The sequence below is a fragment of the Miscanthus floridulus genome, chromosome 9 (genome assembly GCF_019320115.1).
Source record: "Miscanthus floridulus cultivar M001 chromosome 9, ASM1932011v1, whole genome shotgun sequence".
NCBI classification, from domain to species: domain Eukaryota; kingdom Viridiplantae; phylum Streptophyta; class Magnoliopsida; order Poales; family Poaceae; genus Miscanthus; species Miscanthus floridulus.
Genome location: NC_089588.1, coordinates 4,177,744 through 4,199,274, shown reverse-complemented (window position 1 = coordinate 4,199,274; position 21,531 = coordinate 4,177,744). Strand labels below are relative to the sequence as shown.

General features: G+C 46.6%; 2 protein-coding genes and 1 pseudogene across 2 annotated transcripts; all 3 read right to left on the bottom strand.

Moving 5' to 3' along the window:
* Positions 1-1,827: 1,827 nt before the first annotated feature.
* Positions 1,828-3,843, bottom strand: LOC136479094 (protein Rf1, mitochondrial-like). The gene is made up of 2 exons (XM_066477068.1): positions 2,568-3,843; positions 1,828-2,523 (listed from the first exon to the last, which is right to left on the bottom strand). The coding sequence occupies exons 1-2, from the start codon at positions 3,187-3,189 to the stop codon at positions 1,829-1,831; spliced, it is 1,317 nt and encodes a 438-aa protein (XP_066333165.1). The 5' UTR covers positions 3,190-3,843; the 3' UTR covers position 1,828.
* A 1,530-nt stretch (positions 3,844-5,373) lies between these two features.
* Positions 5,374-7,502, bottom strand: LOC136479093 (uncharacterized; annotated as a pseudogene).
* Positions 7,503-9,006: 1,504 nt separating this feature from the next.
* Positions 9,007-13,446, bottom strand: LOC136483313 (protein ZINC INDUCED FACILITATOR-LIKE 1-like). Its single transcript, XM_066480327.1, has 17 exons — positions 13,174-13,446; positions 12,722-12,762; positions 12,523-12,583; positions 12,252-12,354; positions 11,968-12,070; positions 11,755-11,808; positions 11,603-11,665; positions 11,441-11,490; positions 11,270-11,345; positions 10,848-11,018; positions 10,680-10,767; positions 10,437-10,522; positions 10,202-10,309; positions 9,947-9,991; positions 9,701-9,789; positions 9,447-9,490; positions 9,007-9,301 (listed from the first exon to the last, which is right to left on the bottom strand). Exons 1-17 carry the CDS (start codon positions 13,310-13,312, stop codon positions 9,201-9,203), a joined length of 1,422 nt encoding a protein of 473 aa, XP_066336424.1. The 5' UTR covers positions 13,313-13,446; the 3' UTR covers positions 9,007-9,200.
* Between the last annotated feature and the right edge of the window lie 8,085 nt (positions 13,447-21,531).

Below are 21,531 nucleotides of genomic sequence, written 5' to 3'. Positions count from 1 at the left end.
CAGCGACGCTACAGAGGATCCGACAAGGGGGGCATGGATCCGGTGAGGTGGAGGAGGATCCAATGAGTTGAGGTATCTTCGAATTCAACTTCTTTGAAGTCACACTTTTCCATCGTTGTCTCTCATGTTCTCACTCCTTGATCATAGGGCAAGCAGGTAGAGGCCAAGGGCAGGGAGGATTGCATTGTGGTGAAAGCTCCATGTTTGGTTTTAGTAATTGAGACAACTAGTGGAGTAACGTTTTGCTGAGTGTTGATTAAGCTAGGTCAGGTCCACATCAAGATGGTGAGCAAGGCATGGAGATGGATGAAGGGTGATCAATCCAAATGGAGCAAGCTCACACTTGAAGAACATAAAGAGGTGGAAACAAGCCCGAAGTCAAAGGTATATGATAGGGTTTTGTTTTCACCAGCCGAGACGCAATACAGTTTGTGATTGGGTTTAGGATAAATAGCTGCACTACTACAAAAAGTTCATCGCCGCCGGTTCTAAACCCCCCTTCACCGCTGGTTATGGCCGTCGTTGGTGATAGCCTCGGTTATCACCACCAGTTCGAAACCGGTGGTGGTATTGTTCATCACCACCTGATCAACTTTCAATACGGTGGTGCTGTCTTCACCATCACCACCGCGTCATAGTTCAATCTGGCGGCAATCAGTTGAATACCACCGCTGGTTTGGCAAACGATCCGATGGTGATGATGGAGGCATCAACGACGGTTGGGCGTACCATCCGGCGGTGATGAACAAGACATCAACGTTAGTCTGGCTTATGATCCGATGTTGATGTAGGCACCAGCACAGCCAGTCGGCATTTGATCCGACGGTGTTGATTGATCTGGCTTATGATCTGACATTGATGTAGGTACCAGCACAGCCGGTCGGCATTTGATCCGACGGTGTTGATGGCGATATCAACATCGGTCTAGCGTACTATCCAACGGTGATGTCTTGTCCATCACCACCACGCTTGGGTTTGATCCAGCGGAGATGTAGGTACCAGCACAGCCGGTCGGCGTTTGATCCGATGGTGTTGATGGATATATCAACGTCGGTCTAGCGTACTATCCAGCGGTGATGTCTTATCCATCACCACCATGCTTGGGTTTGATCCGGCGAAGATGTCTTGTCCATCACCGCTGGTGCCACATTTTTTTCTTTCTCTCTCCTCTCACCATTAGAATTAGCACCATAAATATCTTCTCTTTCTCTCTCCTCCCACCATTAGAGTTAGATCTAGACCACCGCAAAAGCATAAAAAACTTGAAAAAGAGCACAAAAATAGGATATGAGGGCACATATCAAGCTCCTACGGTCACCTCCCTCAAAGAAACCAAGATCAAAACCTCCCTCCTTGAAAAATAGAGTTTTTTTAGAAGAAATAGATATGTTCACCCTATCAAAATAAATGGGTAAGCTCATGGAAGAAGATGGTGTGGTTGGACTGTATTTATAGACTGACTGTCATTAATAGAGGCAGGCACCTTAAGGAGACTGTCTCTGTTAATCATTGACGGAGGCGGCCGACTAAGGATGCCCATCACTGTTAAATGATCAACGGAGGAGGGCGCCTTAGGATGCCTGTCTCCTGTTGTGAATTCACGATATGTGTGCATATGCACAACTATTAACATACGTGAATAAACATAAATTTAGAAGTAGATGAAAAAAAAACTACATATCTTTCATGTATTGGGTGATTATGTACCTGCCGTGACTCTACCACAGAATCACGGTTGCCGTATAAGGAGAGTCCCGACTGAATTGTTTTTTTTTTTTTGACAAAAACAAGAAATTTATGAAGGAAGAAGGAATGTGTTTGCTTTGCTTCAGAAAATCTCCCAGTCTTGCAGTATAGTACTGTAAGTCACAGCTCCAGGCGTAACTCCCTTCCTCAACATTTCTCGAAAAAGACAATATGCATTGTCTATCTTGCCAGCTTTACAGTAGCCATGAAGCAATGTATCATAGCATAAAATGTCCGGTTTCAAGCCAACTGAGAGCATAACATCAAGTAACTTTGCCGCTTCATCAGTTCTACCAGCTAAGCAGTGGCCACCTATTAATGTAGTATATGAGATAACATCAGGTCTCACGGCCACACGCTCCATGAAGTCAATGACACTTTGGGCTTCCATCACCCGTCCTTCTTTGCATAAGTTACACATTATGGTGGTGAAGAACACGACGTTAGGACGGACTCCTTGATCCCACATTTCAAAAATTAATTCTTCTGCCTTCTCCCATCTGTCTACAGTACAGAGTCCATAAACTAGTGAGCTAAAAACAACAATGTTTGGAGTCACCCCTTCGTTGACCATCTCATTGAATTTAAGCACGGCATCATCCACTCTTCCCAACTTGTAAAATGCATCTATTAATGTTCCATAATTGACTACATCAGGACTCAACCCATGCTGCCTCATTTTGCTAAATATATGCATTGTCTCATCTATCATTGCCTTTCTAGCGTAGGCACAAAACACTATGTTGAAGATGTAATGATCAGGTGAAATACCATTTGCTACCATAAGATCTAGGAGATCAGGCAAATCAGCAAGGGCTCCTTTAGCAGCATACCCGTGAATAAGAATGCATAGATAGTTACATTAGGTTTTATGCCCTTCCTAATCATGGAATCAAAAATCTTCCTGGCCTCTGAGCATTTTCCATTCTTGCATAGATAATCCAGCAACAAACCATAAGTAACAACATCTGGATGAAGACCACATGTGTACATTTCTTCGAGCCTTCGAACCACCTTTTTCCACTGTCCTGCAGAGAGGTACCCATGGATCAGACAAGTATATGTCCAGATGTTCAGCTTAACACCTTTATCAATCATCTGCTGAAGGACACCCTCGGCCCTGTCAACTGCTTGAGTTTTGCACAGGCCATCAATTATCGTGTTGTATGTCACAACATTCGGCGAAATTCCCCCATCCAGCATTTTAAGAAACAGGTTGTAAGCTTTTTCCACCTGACCCTCGCCAAACAAACCGTTGATAACGGTGCTGTATGTCACAACATCTGGTGTGCAGCTTCCATCTCCATCATCAGCCATCATGTGCAGCAGCTCAAGTGCCTCCTCAACTCTCTTTTCATTGCATAAACCCTTGAGAAGCGTGCTGCAGGAAACTACATCTGGTGTGCAGCCAAACTCCGGCATTCTTCGGAACAATATGTCCATGGCCTCGTCCACCCTCTTGGCATCACATAGGCCCACTGACCGATAACTACTTCATCCGGCCAAAGGCGGCGAAACCATCCTCCATTCGACCCATGCGACAGAAACAGCCAATTAGGATGCTGTATGTGCACAGGTTTGGACGGACCTTGTTTGAGCAGGCATGGGCTATCCGGTTCAAGAGGGAGACGGTGAGCTCGGAGGTTGAAGAGCATCGGGCGCGAGCGAAAACGTTAAGCAGGTGGTTGAAGGCACGAACCGAGGCAGGCCTGGCGTGGAGCAGCAATTCCTCGAACAGCTCGAGCGCGTCGCTGAGGCCGAGGCTCCCCGACCTGGCACGGTCCGCGATGACGCGCTCCAGCTCCAAGCACCGGTCACGGGCGGCGCGACATGCCGACGGGGGTCAGGCGGGCTCGAGGGTACTTGCCCGGCGCGGAGAGTCACGGACGGCGCTGCGTCCGCCTCCGGATCGGTGAAGCAGAGCAGCTTACGTGAGGTGGGCGGGGAGCCGCTATTGCTGCGCGTGGGAGGATGTGAGTGTGTCAGCGTAGAGCTGGAATACTGTGTCGGCGGCGGCGGCGTGGGGACGCGAGGGTTGGTCGCCGGGCGGCCGGCGCAGGTGCTGGCGGGCGGGGCGACGTGCACTTGAGGCTTCGAGTGCTCTGTCGCTGTCTTCTATTCTATTATTTCTTTTTACTTTTCTTTTTCATCACATTCACATGACACGTAGGAGAGCGTACTGTTTAAAGCAATAGAAATCGATTAAAAAAGGACTTCCTCTGAGAAGCAAGTTTGAAAAGTTAGGTCATTGTTTTAAAAGCTAACATTTTTTTAAAAAAAATGGTTTCATAAAAATAAACTTATATTTATATCTTTTGCCAGATTTTTTTGCAGCTTCTCACTGAAGCCCAAACAAACACAAGGAGGAATGCTATTTGTTTCGTTCAGCACGGAGATAGATATACTACTCCCTTTCAAATTGTAAGATCGAGTTACTCGTAGCGCACTCAATAAATAAATATGATTCAACAGTAGCCAGTTTACATTTACTTTGAATTAGATCACTAAGATATTCACCCTGTTCGTTTGATCCTATCAGTCATGCTTATCAGCCAGTGTTTTTCTCTCACGATAAAACAACATCAACCGGCTTATAAACCACAGAAACGATAAGCGAACAGGATGATTGCCTTTTGCCTTTTTGAACTTTCATGGTGTGTGTGAGCCCTGCCGTGTGAGCGTCAGAGCGTGGAAACTCCTTTTCTAATTAAGGATGCTGATTTCATTCCTCACTAGAAAGCAACGCGCGGCGTTGCCTCGCGGCTACCCGGAGTGCTGCCATTGTGAAACCAGTTTCAATAAAGTTCAATAATACGAGAAAATTAAGAGATAAATGGTCAAAGTTTAGCAATGTCCAACAACAGCATGATTATGCTCCTGTTAGGTTCCACAGTACAGTAAGGCAGAACGACCGGACATGCAGTTCAGGTTCCTACAGTAAGTACTAATTCGAATCACAAATCCCACAAGAATCGAACTTGCCTAGAATTCCGAGCACAAATCTAATCCAACCTGTCATCACACAGCCACTAACCGAACTACCGAAGCATTTCTTCTGAATTCTTCACGTTTTGCTGCGCCAAGAGCCCAAGAGAGACTGCAGATCACTGCCATTTGCCAGGCTGTCGAACTCTACCGACCTGATGGATCAGTGGGGTACTTCCTCTGGCAGAATGTTATGAGCCTCTTCACAGACTGCAGGTACTTTCTGGTCGTCTCATCATTCATGATGTGAGCCACGCTGTTCGTGTAGATCTTTTCGCGAGCAGATCGCTCATGAATACCAACCATGGTCACACCAATTGGTCATGGTGAGTTGCCTATCGCTGATATAATAGTTGTCCACTGCGGCCAAGTAGTCTCGTCTCATACAGCACTTGACCACCTCCAGCAATGCTTGTCAGACATCATTCCATGGCTCCTTGGACGAGCGAATCTAGCCGGGAACATCACCCTGGTGATCTGGGTCAACTTCATTACGTGACATGGATTTTATTAAGTCCTAAGTCCTCGCGGTGTTTTACTAAAGAATTTGTAGATTTTATCGGGTCAATGGACCCTGATAAATGGACCTAAATTTGCCCCTGTTCTTAGATCTGCAATAACTCGACAAACATACATAAGACATGATGAAGGTAGTCCTCCAGTTAAACATTATTCTAAGCATACAAGATTGAAAGTAGCTGTGATAATGACTCTAAACAAAATTACAGATATTCAGAAATGACTAAATAATCTCACAGGGAAAGTTTGATTGCACAACGATCTTGAGAGAAAATAGTCACCAATAGGTAGGGGAGATCGTGAACAAATCAGCAGGCTTACTTAGAGCACAAGTTGCAACCTGATCGTCGATGGTTGACAGATCCGTTCTTATGTTACAGAGATTTCCTCTCTGAACATTTGAGAAGGCAAAACAATAATATCTCTGTTGTCTTCGTTGTATGGTTGTATTCCTTAAATCGATTGCTCGTTGCTGTGAGAATCTTCGGTCAATAGAAGAAATAGTTCAGATACAGATTTAAACTAATATTTATCAGAAACTGCATCACTAAATCATTGGGTAAGGTGCAGATATAGTATAGTAGACAACATCTGTCCTTTTACAAAAATAGGATCATCTTAAATGTGAAATGGACATGGAGTATTAACAATAGCATGAACCATCATTCGTTCACTACATCATACTCAATCCGCTAATTACCAATATAATATTCACGCTTCCTACATTTCCTTTATCACTAAGCATTAGATAACAATATTCAGTGTTGTAAACAAAGTAAAGCAAAATCGTACTAAGAGTTCAAATTAAAGCATGCTATGAGATGGGGTGACAAACCTATGAATTCATCCAACCAACATTCGCAATAAGCATTTGGTCATTCAAACTGTTAGTACTACAGACATTTCGATGATCCATACCTCCTTCTTGTACTGCTTGAAGAGCGGGTCGAGGTATCGCGCGCACTGCTTGCAGGTGGCTACCGCGGCCTTCCCTTTTGCCGTCCGCCGTTCCGGCTTAGGCATACCGTTCACCTCCTGAGTCCACTCGTCCATCAGCCTCCTGAAGAACGCGGCGATCTTCCTCGTCGCAGAGACGCGGAGCTCCACGAACGGCACATCTCTCGGTACGCCGTCGCCCTCCCCACGCTGGGCCTCCGTGCCGGCCGCCTTGGGCTTCGTCGCGGCCGCAGACTTGGCATGGAGCGCCTGGTTGTCGCGGAGGAAGTCGTTGGTCTGCCCCTCCCCAGATCTCTGCCGTGTCGACGTCGGCGAGCGCGGCGGGGTTCTCGATCAGGTCCTTGAGGGAGGCAGAGGCGCGTGACGTCATCCTCGCCGAAGAGCGTGGCCGGCTGCCGCAGCGCCCACCTCGGGAGCAACTCCTCGGAACCCATCTCTGCCCGCGACGCGTCGTCGTCAGCGTCATCGGCTGCGGAGGTGGGCGAGGAGCTCGAGGAGGAACGGGAGGGGGAGGACACCGGGTTTGGAGGAGGAGCTGGCGCTCAGCCTCGCGGTTGCGCTTGAGCTATCTCGGCGCGGCGGAGGATCTTGCGGCCGCCGAAATCGGCGTTGCGAGCTGGAGGAGTGGAGTATTCGCGAAGCGCCAGGAGAGACGAGCTGGACGGACGGCATCAACGACTAGATCAACATCAGCGCGGGAATCGGACGGCTGATAAGAAACAGGCGACGTGGCCCAACGATTTACGTGAGCTTGGCTGCGGTTTAGAAAGAAAGAGATTTGTGAGGAAGAAGACGAATATTATTTCCATTATAAAAAAAACTATATGACCTCCCTGTAGTATAATTAGCGTAAGACAAATAAGGGTCTGTTTAGATTATCTGGTCTAAAGTTTAATGACTAAAGTTGAAGAATAAAATTTTAGAGAGATGGTCTAAACTTTTTTTTCTTTTTTGCGCTAAAAAGATAGTCTAAACTTTAGACAACACTTTGGACCTCTTGTTTGGAACCTCATCAGCTAAAGTGGTCTAAACTCTAAAGTAACATAGAATCCAAATAGGGCCTAAATGTAAATCCTTGCCTTCAGATTGCTTCCACATCGCCCTAAACCTAATCTGTCTTTGTTCCCTGTAACAACGACTAAGAGCATATTCAATGGTCCCTATTCTCATCCCCAATGAGAAAAAAACTACCATTCGAGGAATTTAGCTTGCTCCAGTAGATCCCTATTGCCAACCCCCGCGCCGGCGCACCCCTGATGGCCGCCGCTCCGCCGGCACGGGCGTGCCCCCACCATTGAGGGCTGAGGAGCCGCACCACCCTAGCGAGCGCGGAGCGCCGCCCCCCCCCCCCCCCCCCCCCCCCCCCCCCCCCCCGCGCTTAGATGCGCATTGTAACACCCCACGTCCAAAACTGCTTATATGGCCCAGCTCCACACGTGGAACGGGCCTGCATACGTGGAGCACCCCTTTTACACTTTCGTCATCGCTTCGTGTAAAAGGGTTAACGCGAAGGTGCAACGTTTGGAACGACAAGGATTATAAGCTGGCCCTCGTCCTCCTAAACTTCCAAGGTGATACTAAAACCACTAACAACAACTCAACATGTGCCACTTAAGCTACATGGGCCAACTACTACAGGCTACTACTAATGGGCTGGGGTGTTACACGTCGTGCCGCTGCTACACTTGGGAGTCCGAGCCACTGCTCGCCTGCTCCGTGGATTAGGTTTTGACTTGTGCGGGAGTGGGGACAAGAAGGGTGCGGTGCTATGGGGCGACCAAGGTGTGGTGGGCTGCTTGTTGGCTTGTTGGACTCGTCGCACGGAGCGGGGTGATGGAAGCTGGGTCCCTGGGAGCCAGTGTATTCGGTGATTGGTCGGTTGTTCGGCTCTGCGGTTCGGTTTCAGGTCAAAACCGAAGCCGACACGGAGCATCGAACTTCTGGGATTTCAAAACAAAAACCGAAAAACTAACATTATTTCGTTTCGGTTCAGTTCGGTTTTCGGTGTAAATATGCCTAGCTTAAGGTAGGAGAGCACGGTGCTGATGACGCGTGTGGGGATCCGACGGTGGCAGCAACGTGGGCGGGGATCTGGTGGAGGCGCATATACTTGGCCAAACGGGCCAGGCCCGTTAGACCACGGGTCTGGACCAAAAAATGCGGCCTAAGCCTGATGTGGCACGGCCTTCTGGTGCCTATGCCTGGCCTGGGCCGCCACTGTGCCCGCGCCTGGGCCTCCGTTCCGGCCTGTAGTGCCATCACGGGCACGACACAGGCCTCCATATATTTTAAACTATGTATGTGGACGTGCGTTTTGAAAGTTTAAGGGCTGATCTGGCATCGCTGGTGCCAGCTTGGACCGCCACATCAGCATGGACCTGTGACGTAGCCTGACAGGTATTTTAAAAATTTGGAAACCTATATGACATCCTCTGTCAAGTTTAAAGGCCGCCGGTGCATTTTACTCTTGGGGCTGGGAGACCTGCCAAGTCCCACCACTACAGCAGAAAAGGTGGCATGCATGAGCACAGCTGAAGTTTATAGAGCAGCTCCTATATCATTTTGGTAAAGAAAAATAGTTGACTTAAGCAACTCTAAAAGTTGATCTACGTTAGGACGGGCAGCCGAGTACTATGGAGTACAACCAGAGGCTAACAGCCAACAACAGAGAGAAATCGCTTCAGAAAACAACAGAGTGAAATCGAGGAAGTACGCCGAGTAACCCATTTACCGAACTAGTCAAAAAGCTTTCCTTTTTTTCTGTCGGCTACACAAGTCAACAACAGCGGCATCAAACGATGGACTCCAAACTGAATTCCGTTGCACACCTGGCTCTGTTTTCAGGCTTGTGTATGTATGTATGTATGTATGCACTGATAGCATGCATGGCGCACACACGCTACGGCATACTTCTACTTCATGTTCATCACCCTCTTCTCGCCCACACACTAGCTAGCTATACCTCTATATGCATCCAGCATGCTTTCACAGTTTCATTGTTTGTACTGCTGGGGAACTGCAAGGAAAGGCTTGAAGGTGAGCACCAGCCCGATGACCTCTGTCAGATTCAGGAGCAGAAACATCATCTGGTCACCTGCATGTATATATATACCAAAAAAATGTGGGGATTAATCACAATCCCTTTTTATCCTTTCATTCAGATCTGAATCCTCTATGTGGTTTTACTGCAGTAACTACTTGAAAGATCATAGTGCAAAACTGCATATATATAAATTTACCTGGAAAGAATGCGGCATGCTGACGCTTTTGTGCCCATGAGAACCTACAACCAGAGGCGTTTCAGCGGTGAGCTTCTTGTTCAAAATACATGTACATACACATACACTACCTTGTCATGCTTTCATGCTTATCACACAACAAGCAATCACTTATAAGCTAGGAATGATAGACTAACTAGCACCATTTTCAAAACCGTGATGAACATCAAACGAATAACAAGAGGGTTAGGCAGCACTGCTAGCTTTGCACATACAGGATGCCTGCTCCGGCTGGAGCAAACGCCTTGGACAGAGACATTGCCGTTGTAGCTATCCCGTTTGCAGCGCCCCTTTGTTCCTGTGGCTGCAGATAGCATCCGGTTCAGATGTTAGGTTTATCTGACATATTGACATCAACACTGATAACAATTACTGATCTACGTTAAAAAAACAATTATTGATCAGTTCTTGGAAGGGCATCGGATGATAATCAATATAACTAGCATAAGTTGGGCATGTACCACAGCATTGTTTTGCAGGAGCGAAGTGCCGGTAGTTCTAGTGATCTGATCAACATACTTAGACATTAGTATCCCAAAGCAAAGCTGAACATTTGAATGAAGCACAAAGGCAGCATAGTAAAGCAAAATACATGGCCAGCATCTTTTGTCCTGAATTTCTAATTGTACACAGCAGTGTATGTATTTAACCATTTAGTGGTTGGTGATATGTTTTATGTGTTGAATCTCAGAGCTTAATCATAGTGAAGTACTTACTGCAAAAACGCTTTTGAGCATTGCTGCGATGTATAGAGGTACGTCAAGTCTTATTCCTGACAAGTGTGTCATGAAGGGATAAGCAGCAATTATTGGTATAGATAGTGCCTGCGATGCTTATTGGTCAATTGATAAGAATTATAAACAATTTTGAAAAGAAATAATAGGGAAACATCAGTATGGAACTATGGAGACACTGCAAGATGTCAAACAATAATGGTGACTGATAACTCACCGATGAAATTCGGGTTGAATTGATTGGACCAAGGACTTTATCGATCCAACGGTAAGCAAATATTTGATATACTAGAAGACTGGCACCTACAGTTGAGCAGAGGATAAGTATAGATAATATATCCAGAAATTGCATTTACTACAGTATACAGACTTTATTATAATCATAAAACACGCAACTGATCAAGTGGATGCCTCGTATTTTTTCAAGTTTTTGGGAAGTAATTGGCTGGAGTGGAATTACCTGCGACCGTAAGGACTTGGCCCACATCTTTAGATGCAAAGCTAAGCCCGCCATATTTTCTGTCACTCACGGTCCATAGAGAAAATATCTGATGTTGAATCGCAACATTATCCAACTTTTATAACAATTCATTTCAGTGTAGAAGCTGTTGTGGTCGGTAAGTGGTACCTCAGAATATGCGGTGTCGTGAAGGGAGAAGACACAGTATGATATAATGGAGGACATCAGTGGCCAGTTTCTGAGTAAGCTCTTCTTAGGTGGCTCTGCACTTTCTTGAGTTGTAGTACCTTCTACCATTTCAACTGCTCTCTCAAGGCCTTTGTGCTTATGTAGGGTCTCCTGTTTAGTTTAGTTGCTCGATGAATGAAAAGTATAGATATAAACCGACATCAAAGTGCAAAATTATCTAAACAGAATTTTGTGTAATTTAATAAGGAAAGAGAGCATATTCACATGGACTTGGCTATTTTAGTGTGCCAACAACAAGACATATGTATGCCTAAAAAATCTTAAAATAACATAAAAAAAACCCTTCATGACAACAATAAATCTGAAAGCATACAGTCATATAGAGAGCAGGTTGTGCTTACCGGGAGCCATACACAGCTTATGAGAACCAAGGTAGCCAAAAATGATATACATAGACATGGCAATAAATATGGGAACCTGCATGATGTTGGGACAAGAAGATCAAATGAAAAAAAAAACATTCTAACTTAGTGTTAACAAAATAATTTAATTCCGGTCGAAAGGAATACTACCTTCCGAACACTGAATTCTCATGAAACAGATGTGGGTATTGTTTGACAGGCTGGTAATGAGGAAGGAAGGAAGACACAGAAGTTGAAAAGTAAGTAATCCAAATGGTTAAAAACAATGATCTTTTTTTTTTGAGCAAGCAAACAATAATCTTTGTCAGATACCTGTGCTAGATAGCCCCCAATTGCCGGGCCAATTATCACACCCATTCCCCATGCTGTGCTGACCTAAATCAAATCAAATGGATCAAACAGAGTGTATAGTACTATGCAGTAGAAGCAAGTGTTGTGCACTTATGTGTAGAGCTGGAGCTTACAACTGATATACCCAGAGCCTGTTGGTCAGGTGGGCAAACTTCAATGGAGTAGGCCTGAAGAAGAAAGCAATAACCACGTTCACATTACACTATTGACTAGACTATTTGCTGGAATCAGGGCACAGCATGTGAGCGACATATATAGTTCCTTTGTCTCTTCTTAGGGATTCTCACCTTTCAAGTTTTTAATATAACCAGAGTAGGTACACATACCTTTACTGGTGCAAGGAAGCCGTTGAGAGCACCGAGAAGAAACCTTGTAGCAATAGCCATCCAGTACTTGACACTCAGTCCAAACAGAGTGTTGAACACAATGCTGAAACATATGTAGGTTTGGAAATGGATTGGTAACAGATAGTTATATATACAATAAAGGGAAAAAAATACTAGTACTACTAAGATTTAACTTCGATCAATTATGGATAAATTTTTTTGTGGTAGCTGTTTGTTATGGAAAGAAAGGAAGAAAGATAGACGGCGATGGATGGAGCACTTACATCGAAAAGACAGAGAACGCGAGGACAGGCTTTCGACCAACACGATCCGCCGCCACACCCCAGAAGACCGACGCGACACCTCTGCCAATCATATACGCCGCACCTGAAGAAAAGACGGGAAAAAAAGGAGGAGAAAGAGATTTCACGTCGATCAGAAAAGAAGAAGAAGAAGAATAAGTAGTCTAAAGATACACGCATGGATTTCTGTCAGCCATTGGCACTTGGGTTGGGTTGAGTGTGACTGTGTGAGTGACAGCAAAAGCATACGTACCGAGGAAACCAGCGTAGAATCCAATGTCTTCCTCCCTCGGAGCGACATGCAGGTCCTTTATCTGTTTCATCAACATCATGTGGAAAAAAAAGGAAAGAACGAAAAGGAAATCAGTATCTTTGATGTGCCAAAAAAAATGCATAGATGATTTCAGTCAGAGCACAAATATGCCAGACAAGAGAATGGCAGGCAGGCTTACCATGAAGTAGAGGAAGGGGAACAGAGACGTGATTGGCAGAGCTGAAAAAAGGACAAGAGCAGTGGCGTTGAGAAATCAGTTGCAGCAGCAGAGTACAAACGTTTCAGAAGAAGCATCAGTTTTTATTCATTCAGTATCAGTAGCTGCCATGGCACCGCCGGCCTGGCCGAGAAGAAAGAATGTCCAGTCCAGCAGACCAAAAAAAAAAAGATGCCAAATCTCGTAGAAACTGTGTCACATGTACTGGTATAGAATACCCAGATCGAACAAGAGAGTAGCACGCAGGCAGTAAAATAAGACCGTCTGTCGTCCTTCCCCGGACGACGTGGTCTGGCTGGTCTCGGCAGTTGGAATGGATGGATCGATAAAGAAATGGAAGGAGCAGAGCAGGTAGCAGGAGGAGTCAGCGTCATGAGCGTCAGGTGTGGGAGAGTAGTAGTACGTGGACGTACCGGAGGCGAAGGTTGTGGTGGCGACGAAGAGCAGCTCCTTGTAGGGGACGCCGGACTGGGTCTCCTTCTTCCGGTCCATGGCGCAGCCGGGGCACCCGTCGTAGTACACCTTCGCCGGCGCCGGCGACTCCTCCCCCATTTCGTCCGACTACTAGTCTCCTACTCAATCGGTGTTCAATGCTCGGAATGGTCTCGGTCGAGGCGTCAGAACAGAGGAGGGAAGGAGAAGGGAGAGAGGGGACGATCGGAAGTGGAGAGGAGAGGAAGCAAGGAAGGAAACGTGAAGGAAGGAGGGGCGGTGTACTGCACTGATGGTGGGTGGCCCCGGCCCGGGGCCCTTGGTATGCGTGCCAGGCCGCGCGTTACCAGATGTGATGACCTCTCGATCGCCTTCCTTCCTTCCTTCCACAGGCGGCCGAGAGATGAGATGGGATGACGACAAAGCTAAGAGATGGGAGGGGCCCGCGCCACGGCGCGAGTGACAGATGGCCGCCGCCGAGCTGCTGGGCCTGTGTCATCTCACGGAGCTACGACGGCGGGCGGCGGGCGGCGGAATAGATGTCCTGTACTCCACAGGCCGGCATCGAGCAATGGCGGCGGCGGCGGCGGCGGATCGGTCGAGGCGATTGGTAGTTGCTACACGCCTACACTACACAACACGTTCCATCCCAAGGATAAGGATTAATGTGCATGCGGGTAGGTTCTATGAATCATTATTCTCCAAGAATTGGATTTTAAAACACAAAATTTGATTTTACTTTTGACATGTTTATTCTTTTATTTTATTATATTGTCCAGTCCGAGAAATCGTTGTCGACGGTCGACTTCTTCTGCTACTAGACACCAGCTGCTGGAATGGACTCGATGAGGACGGGATTGACAATGGACGCCTGGCCACAGCGCCACTGACAGCGCAGTTGCGATCTTACACCCTGCATTTGGGGCCTTGCATTACAAGACATTATCTGTACAGTATCAATTAGCAATTTAGCTTACAGTAGGCTTTTCTTACTTAAACTTGGCTCTACAGCCGCGTATTAACACCATCTTGCTCAGATGTAGCTTACAGTAGTTGCCCAGCCTTGCACTAGGCCATGCCAGTTAGGTTTTATCTATATTTTATTTTAATTTTATATGTACTGTGACATATTATCAACACCCGTTCGAATGGTATGGTTCTGGAGGAATTTGGGTGGTTTGGAGGAATTCTGGAGGAATTTGTAAGGAAAAACACTGTTCCGGATAAAAAAAAAGAAGCGGATCAAGCCGGGCTTAAGGGCACGCGAACGGGGCCTGACTTGGTAGATGAATTATAAAGAGATAAAGAGAGTTTCATCTCCGTAAAATCTATTAGCACAGAGACCTTACTAGACACGTGCAGTGCGCCAAAAAAGAGCCAAGGGCAAAAATGACATTTCACAGTTATTCTCTCACCTCCTGAGCAAAAGATAAATATTTTAGTTATTTAATATATTTGGTGTCTTCCAACAAATTTGTCTCAAACTAGACTGTCCAACAGCAAAGCGACTTTTTTCGATGTCCGCTAGCAAGCGACTTCCTGTAGCCAATTTTGCCTAAACATTAATAAAGATTGCACGTAGAATTACATCCTTCTGTGGATAGAAGTTTTTTTCCACTCACGCAAAAGGTCTACGCGTCTTTGTATTAAGGTAAAGAAAAAACGTCCTAGAGGGTCAGAAGAACTATACATGGACGCTCAGACCCATCCTAGTGTACAATGTACTGAAATCTATGGCGTTACATTGGACACTGGTCAATCCAAGAAGATACGCCGACTAGGAGGCCTATGCCTGGGCAGCCGAGCGGCGACGGCGCCACTTGCGCGCACCCACGTCGCCCTCCGGCGGGAACAACTCACGAAGCCCCTGCATGTTACCGGGGTTACCGCTATAGATTTCTTTGTACGCCTTCAAGGCCGACGTGGACGAAGACGGCATCCCGCTGGTTAGTCCCAGGCACCTCAAGACAAGGTACTCACCTCGCTTGGACGCCGTGATATGTGATAGGCTCTGCGCCGCTATCCGCTTGCTCCTCTTGGGGAGCGTGAGTGGTGCACGTCCGCCATGGTCCACATCATCTTCGGACAGCTCCAGGAGAGGCGGCTGCCTCACTTTTGTGACTCGCTCGATGAAGTGTCCATCGGCGGGGTTGCTCGAGGGGATGGAGTGCGGTTGTCACGTCCGTGGCACCCCACGACCGTCGCGCCTCCCGGGGTGGAAGCCCTGAACAACGCTTCGTCAAGGCACGCCTCGGCATCCACAACGCCAGGGTGTCCCCTCTCCCCCTAGGAGGTGTGACGTGTGGTGGCCCCTGCACATGCGACGACGGAGGCGGATCCGTCATCCACTGTGCAGTCTTCGCCGGAGAACGGATGTCCACCAGCGATGTGTTATTACGAAACCACTTTATATTATGATAAAAGAAAATATCTACTCCTACTCATTTGAGATATTTACTAATTAAATTTAACACATAAACGCGTAATTTCTAATCAAAATTTAGAATGGCCGGCTCCAGCGCTAGACAACCTAAACACAACACGCACGTCTCCTATTTGTGACCCGAGCTAATACTCACCCACGAGCCCACGACACGATAATCTACCCTTTCGGGAAAAAAAGGACGCGATAATCTACCACATGTTGGCGACGAAAGCATGTTAATGAGTAGAGTACTATATAATTTGATGAGCTATCATCGCATCAGTGGAAGCCTCCTAAAGCATATATCGACCTGTTTATCACCGCAGTGCACAGTCCACTAATCTCCAATTACCACTGTAGTCCTATATACTACTGATATTTGTTGTAGCACATGCATGATGCATGCATGCTTATTATGCTTATATAAACTTTGGCCTTGTTTAGATGCCAAAAAATTTGGCAAAATGTACTGTAGCGGTTTTCGTTGTTATTTGGCAATTAGTGTCCAATCATAGTCTAATTAGGCTTAAAAGATTCGTCTCGTGGATTTCGTCTAAACTATGTAATTAGTTTTATTTTTTATTTATATTTAATACTTCATGCATGCGTCCAAAGATTCGATGTGACGGGGAATCTTGAAAATTTTGGCAAAATTTTGGGGAACTAAACTGACCCTTTATATAAAGGGTCCGGCTAATAAGTATAGGGTAATATTGGGAGCTAGCTGTCAGCCTGTCACCGTCCCCTGAATCATCTTTATTGCCTTCCCAATAAGATTAGACACCGCATGCAGGTAAACAAAGATATGGCACTAGCTGGATATATATTAGTACATATAGTCTATTATTACAGATAAAAAGGAAGTACACCAAAGTGAAAAAGAAGAGGTATGCAGGATAACAAAGTACTGTCTTCATCCCCGAATAAATCGATTTAAATTATATTGTCTGTTTAATTAAATTTATAAAAAGAGCATAAATATTTTTGACACTGTATTATTATAATTATATTATAAAATATATTTTACGGAGGAATTAATGATACTAATTTGCTGTTATAATCTTAATGCTCTTTTCTATAAATTTATAGAGATGAGGGCACGAGGCCAAGGAGCCAAGGGCGATGGTGGAGATTTTTTTTTTAATTTTAACACTTTTTTGAACTTAATTTTAAATCTAACACTCTCGGTTTTTTTAAACTAACACTTTTGGCCGCGCCTATTGCCCTGGCGCGGCCAAATGCCTGTGCCGCGCCATGCATGGTGGCGCGGCAGAAGGCTGATGTGGCGGCGACCAGAAGCGCTGGCCGCTGACGTGGCAGGGCTCTGCCGCGCCACCGATCTTGGCGCGGCAGTGCCGCGCCCTGATCCATGGCGCGGCAGAGCTGGGTATAACCTCCGCGGCGGCCCGCGTGCTCGAGCAGTCTCCATTCTTCGAGTAGCGCAGCAAGGCTGGCCGCCGCGCCCGCCTTCGCCCGCGCCTTCCCGCCGCCGTGCACGCTGTCTGCCGTGGCCGCGTCCACCCACGCCAGCCAGCCCGCCCGCGCCAGCAAGCCAGCCGCGTCCGCCCGCCCGCGCCAGCCAGGCAGCCAGGCCACCGGCCGCCGGGTGCGGCCGCCGCGCCCGCACGCCGGCGTGGCTCCCCCTCCGGCCAGAACCTCCGGCCACGCACGGCGGCTGCCTACGCCCGCGCCTCCCGGCCCGGTCTTACGCGCTGCAACGAGGTACTCCACTAATATAGTTAGCACAGTTAATAAAGTTAGTAAAATTATTAAAGTATAGTTAGTATAGTTAGTAAAGTTAGATAGTTTAGTTAGTATACGTAATATAATAAGTTAGTATAGGTAGTAAAGTTAGGTAGTTTAGTTAGTACAGTTATAGTATGCCTTGTATAGATGTTAATATTTGATTAGTTAGTATAGTTATAGTTAGGAAATATATTAATGTTAGTATGGACATTACGTATGATGATTTCGACGACTTAATGAAGTTTCTTGAAATGCTTCTGCAGATGGATTGTTGTGTTAGAGTTTTGTACGGAGGAAGTGTTAGGAGAGAGGATGTTATGTTTGAGGATATGGAAGAAGAATTGGAATGGTTTGATGAACCTCCTAGCTTCAACGACCTTTGTGTCTATTTGAATATAAAGTTTGGTGGTGATTTCACACTAAAGGGGAGGTTTGATACTGGGAAGACTAGGGCACACTATGTCCTCATGCCCTTACGCGACCCTGCTCACTGGTCCCGCTACACTAGGGTTCTCCAAGGTTCCAATGTGCCCATGGCTGAGCTGGTGGTGGAGAATGGGTACAGGATGCATGGTGTTCAGGATGGCCCGTCCATTGATGGTTTTGGAGGCAATGAAAAAGAATTATGGGTCGAAGGGGAAGCAACTTATGATAACATGGATTTGGACGGTCAGTTGACGCAGGAGCAGTTTCATTCAACTGTAGTATAAGCAATGACTTCGATGTGAATGAGTTCAAACGGGAAGAGGGGGAGCAGGAGGAGGACAGGATCGGTGATGTAGTTAGCAGTGATTCAGACGATTCTGATGATGACCAAGGAGGTACAGATGTTATGGCAACAACGGCCGATGCCATGCCAGTACCGGTACATACTATGCCATTACCAGTACCAACAGAGGTTTTGCAAGGTGTTCATGCTCAGGGTAGACTAGTCACAGATTTGGCTGCAGATGATATCCCCTATGATTTATGGGCCAGAATTAGCGAAGCGCAGCAGTATGTTCCTCCACCACCTTACACAGCGACTGAGCTTGAGCAACTAAGGTCCAAGAACGTACCTTTCAGGGGCGTTTCGAACTATAGGGATGTTAGCATGACGGATATGACAGTTTGTGATACCGGTCTCCAGATGTGTAGGAATTCATTGTATAACCATGAGACAGAAACCCTTAGAAAGGGGGTGATATTCAACACAATGTCAGAGATGAAACTCTTCCTTCAGGACTATGTTGTGTACCACCATAGACCGTACACCGTCACTCATTCGGACCAGGAGTTGAGGTACCACTTGATATGCAAAAATGGTTGTCTGTGGAGGTTAAATGCACGAAGGAGACAGAGTGATGGCAAGTGGAGGATAACTAAAGTTGTTGAACCCCACACTTGCCTAGACAATAGGGGGAAGGAAAATCATCAGCAGCTCACTGCACGTTACCTTGCCCGTCGTATATTGGGGCTCATTGATGACAACAACGACATCTCGGTGTCTTCTTTACAATAGTCCATATCTAGATTCGTTAGGTACGATGTGATGTACGGAAAGGCTTGGCGTGCTAAGCAAATTGCTCTGGCGATTCGATGGGGTACTTGGGAGGAAGCGTACAACAGGGTGCCCTGCATCTTATGTGCAATGCATTATTACAACCCTGGCTTGAAATGGTTTGTGGACACCGGAGGGATGTTTTTTCAGGATCCATTGAGGCATGTCCTCTATCGTGTGTTCTGGTCGTTTGCGCAAACGGAACATGCATTCCAGTTTTGTCGGCCAATCGTACTTGCTGATGGCACTTTCTTGACAGGAAAGTATAGGGGCACCTTGATGATGGTTGCTGCTGTTGATCCTGAGGACCAAATAGTACCCGTGGCATTTGCTTTGGCAGAGGGAGAGAACAATGAATCGTGGTCATGGTTCATGCGGCTTCTACATGTGCAAGTGCTTGGCCCAACTCGCACTATATGTTTGATCTCTGACCGTCACGCAGGGCTTCTTAATGCTGCAGCTGAGCATATAGATGGGTGCCCGCCTCTAGTACATAGATGGTGCATGAGACACTTTGTCGCTAATTTCTGGCGGCGTCAGCAAAAGCAGAAGGTATGTGACAAGGTAAAGGCTCTATGTTGTGTACGTACAGAGCACCAGTTCAAGGAGACAAAGAGAGAACTAGACAAGATGGTAAATGTAGCGGGAAAGGCCTGGTTAGAGGCGCAGATGGAACAGAAGGTTCAGTGGGCGTTAGCATATGACGAGGGGGGTTTCAGGTATGGCATCATGACCACTAACTCCTCGGAGTCCTTCAACCGTATATTCACCAGAGTTCTATCGTTGCCTGTGTCTGGAATTGTTGAGTTCTCCTTTCATAAGTGCAATGAATATTTTGTGAAGAGGTGGGAGCTTGCGCAGAGGAATATAGTTGAGCAGAGGCATTTTGGAAAGGCCAGAGCTGAACATTTGAAGGAGGCCGAGGAATTGGCCAAGTAGCACACCGTCGAGCCGTATGGACCCGCCGCCATATCTTTAGTGTACGAGGGAAGGGTGGCACAAGCCTAGGCGGCGAACGTTATGGTGGATGAAACTACCGAGTTGATCTTGAAAAGGTAGAGTGCAGTTGCAACGTCTCTCAGATCATGCATGCCCCTTGCTCTCATATGATCATGGCCTGCAGGGTTCGTGGGTACAACTATGAGGATCTGCCATATATGTCACCCTTGTATCTCTGTTCGAACACCGTTAGTATTTGGGAGATGAGCTTCAAGCCATACCTTGACCCAACACAGTGGCCACCTTATAATGGTTATGACTACGTGCCGCATCCGGATCTAATGAAGATAGGGAAGGGTAGGAGGAAGAAGAAACGACTGAAGGGGGACATGGACGCTATGAGAGGGTACAGCGAAGACATGTACGGCGGGGGAGACTTCAACGAGACCCGTGGCAGGAATCTTTGCTTCGTTTGCAAACAATCTGGCCACAAGGCTAGCCATCATAGAAGACAGTAGGTGATTTCATATTGTGTTCGTATTGCATAACAAGTAGTTCAAATTTTGCAATGCTACATAATGTTACTCTAAAAATTGTTAATTTGAATACTCCAACCCTTTGTTTATCATTTTGTAACAGGATGGCCCCTCCCACGCCGCACCAGCTAGTCCCCCTTCTTGATGTGGAGTACAACGACCCCCTTCTTGTACCGGACAACGAGGTTCATTACATCGTGGGACTTAGTTCATTACGTCCAACTTATGTCGAACGAATATTGGTGTCGAAAACTTGTAGACTCATAAACCAATGAAAATGTTGTATGGCAACTTATCGTCCATTTATTTGCTTCATGTTCGTTTTATACAGCACTTGTAGTTTTGTACAGCACCTCCGCTTGTAAGCCCACCTCCGCTTGTAGTTCTGTAGTTTTGTATAGCACAGACGTGCCGTGGGCTATGGCGCGACAAATGATTACGTTCGTTTTAGATTTTTTTAACACATGATACAAACAGATGTGATCACTTAAGATCGATCATGGGTAATCCGAGTAGATCATACATGGGTACAATACATCGTTAGTTCAAATGGAATATAAGACAACACAATAGAATTTCTACTACATGGCTACATTGATCATTAATAAAGCATAGAACTAACAGACGGCGCAATCAAAATCCCTTAGTCAGAAACATACTGAGTAAGCAACTCATCGTCCGAGTACCAATCCTCAACCACAACCCTGTTGCTGTGGCTAGGCTCACCTGCGTTGCTCTGACCTACCTGTCGCCTATAGTAAGTGGCCTCCGCTTTATCTGCGGCCGCTACGGCCTGAGTGAAGAACGCGTCATCATCCTCCTCCGCCTGTAACCCCACCTCTGCTAGAGCGATGAGCTCGCTCAGTCTGCCAGTGTCGTCCTCATCCTCCTTCGCCTGCAAGCCCGCCTCTACTAGAGCGATTAGCTCGCTCAGTCTGCCAGTGTCGTCCTCATTCTCCTCCGCCTGCAAGCCTGCCTCTGCTATAGCAATTAACTCACTAAGTCTGGCAGTGTCGTCCTCATCCTCGTCCCCCTCATCAGACAACACAATCAGTGATTGAACGGTGCGACCAGCTCGCTTTCTATGCTCATCTAACTTCTTTTCCTCGTACCTTGCACGAGCCACCTCTGCAGCATGTTCCTCGCTGTATCC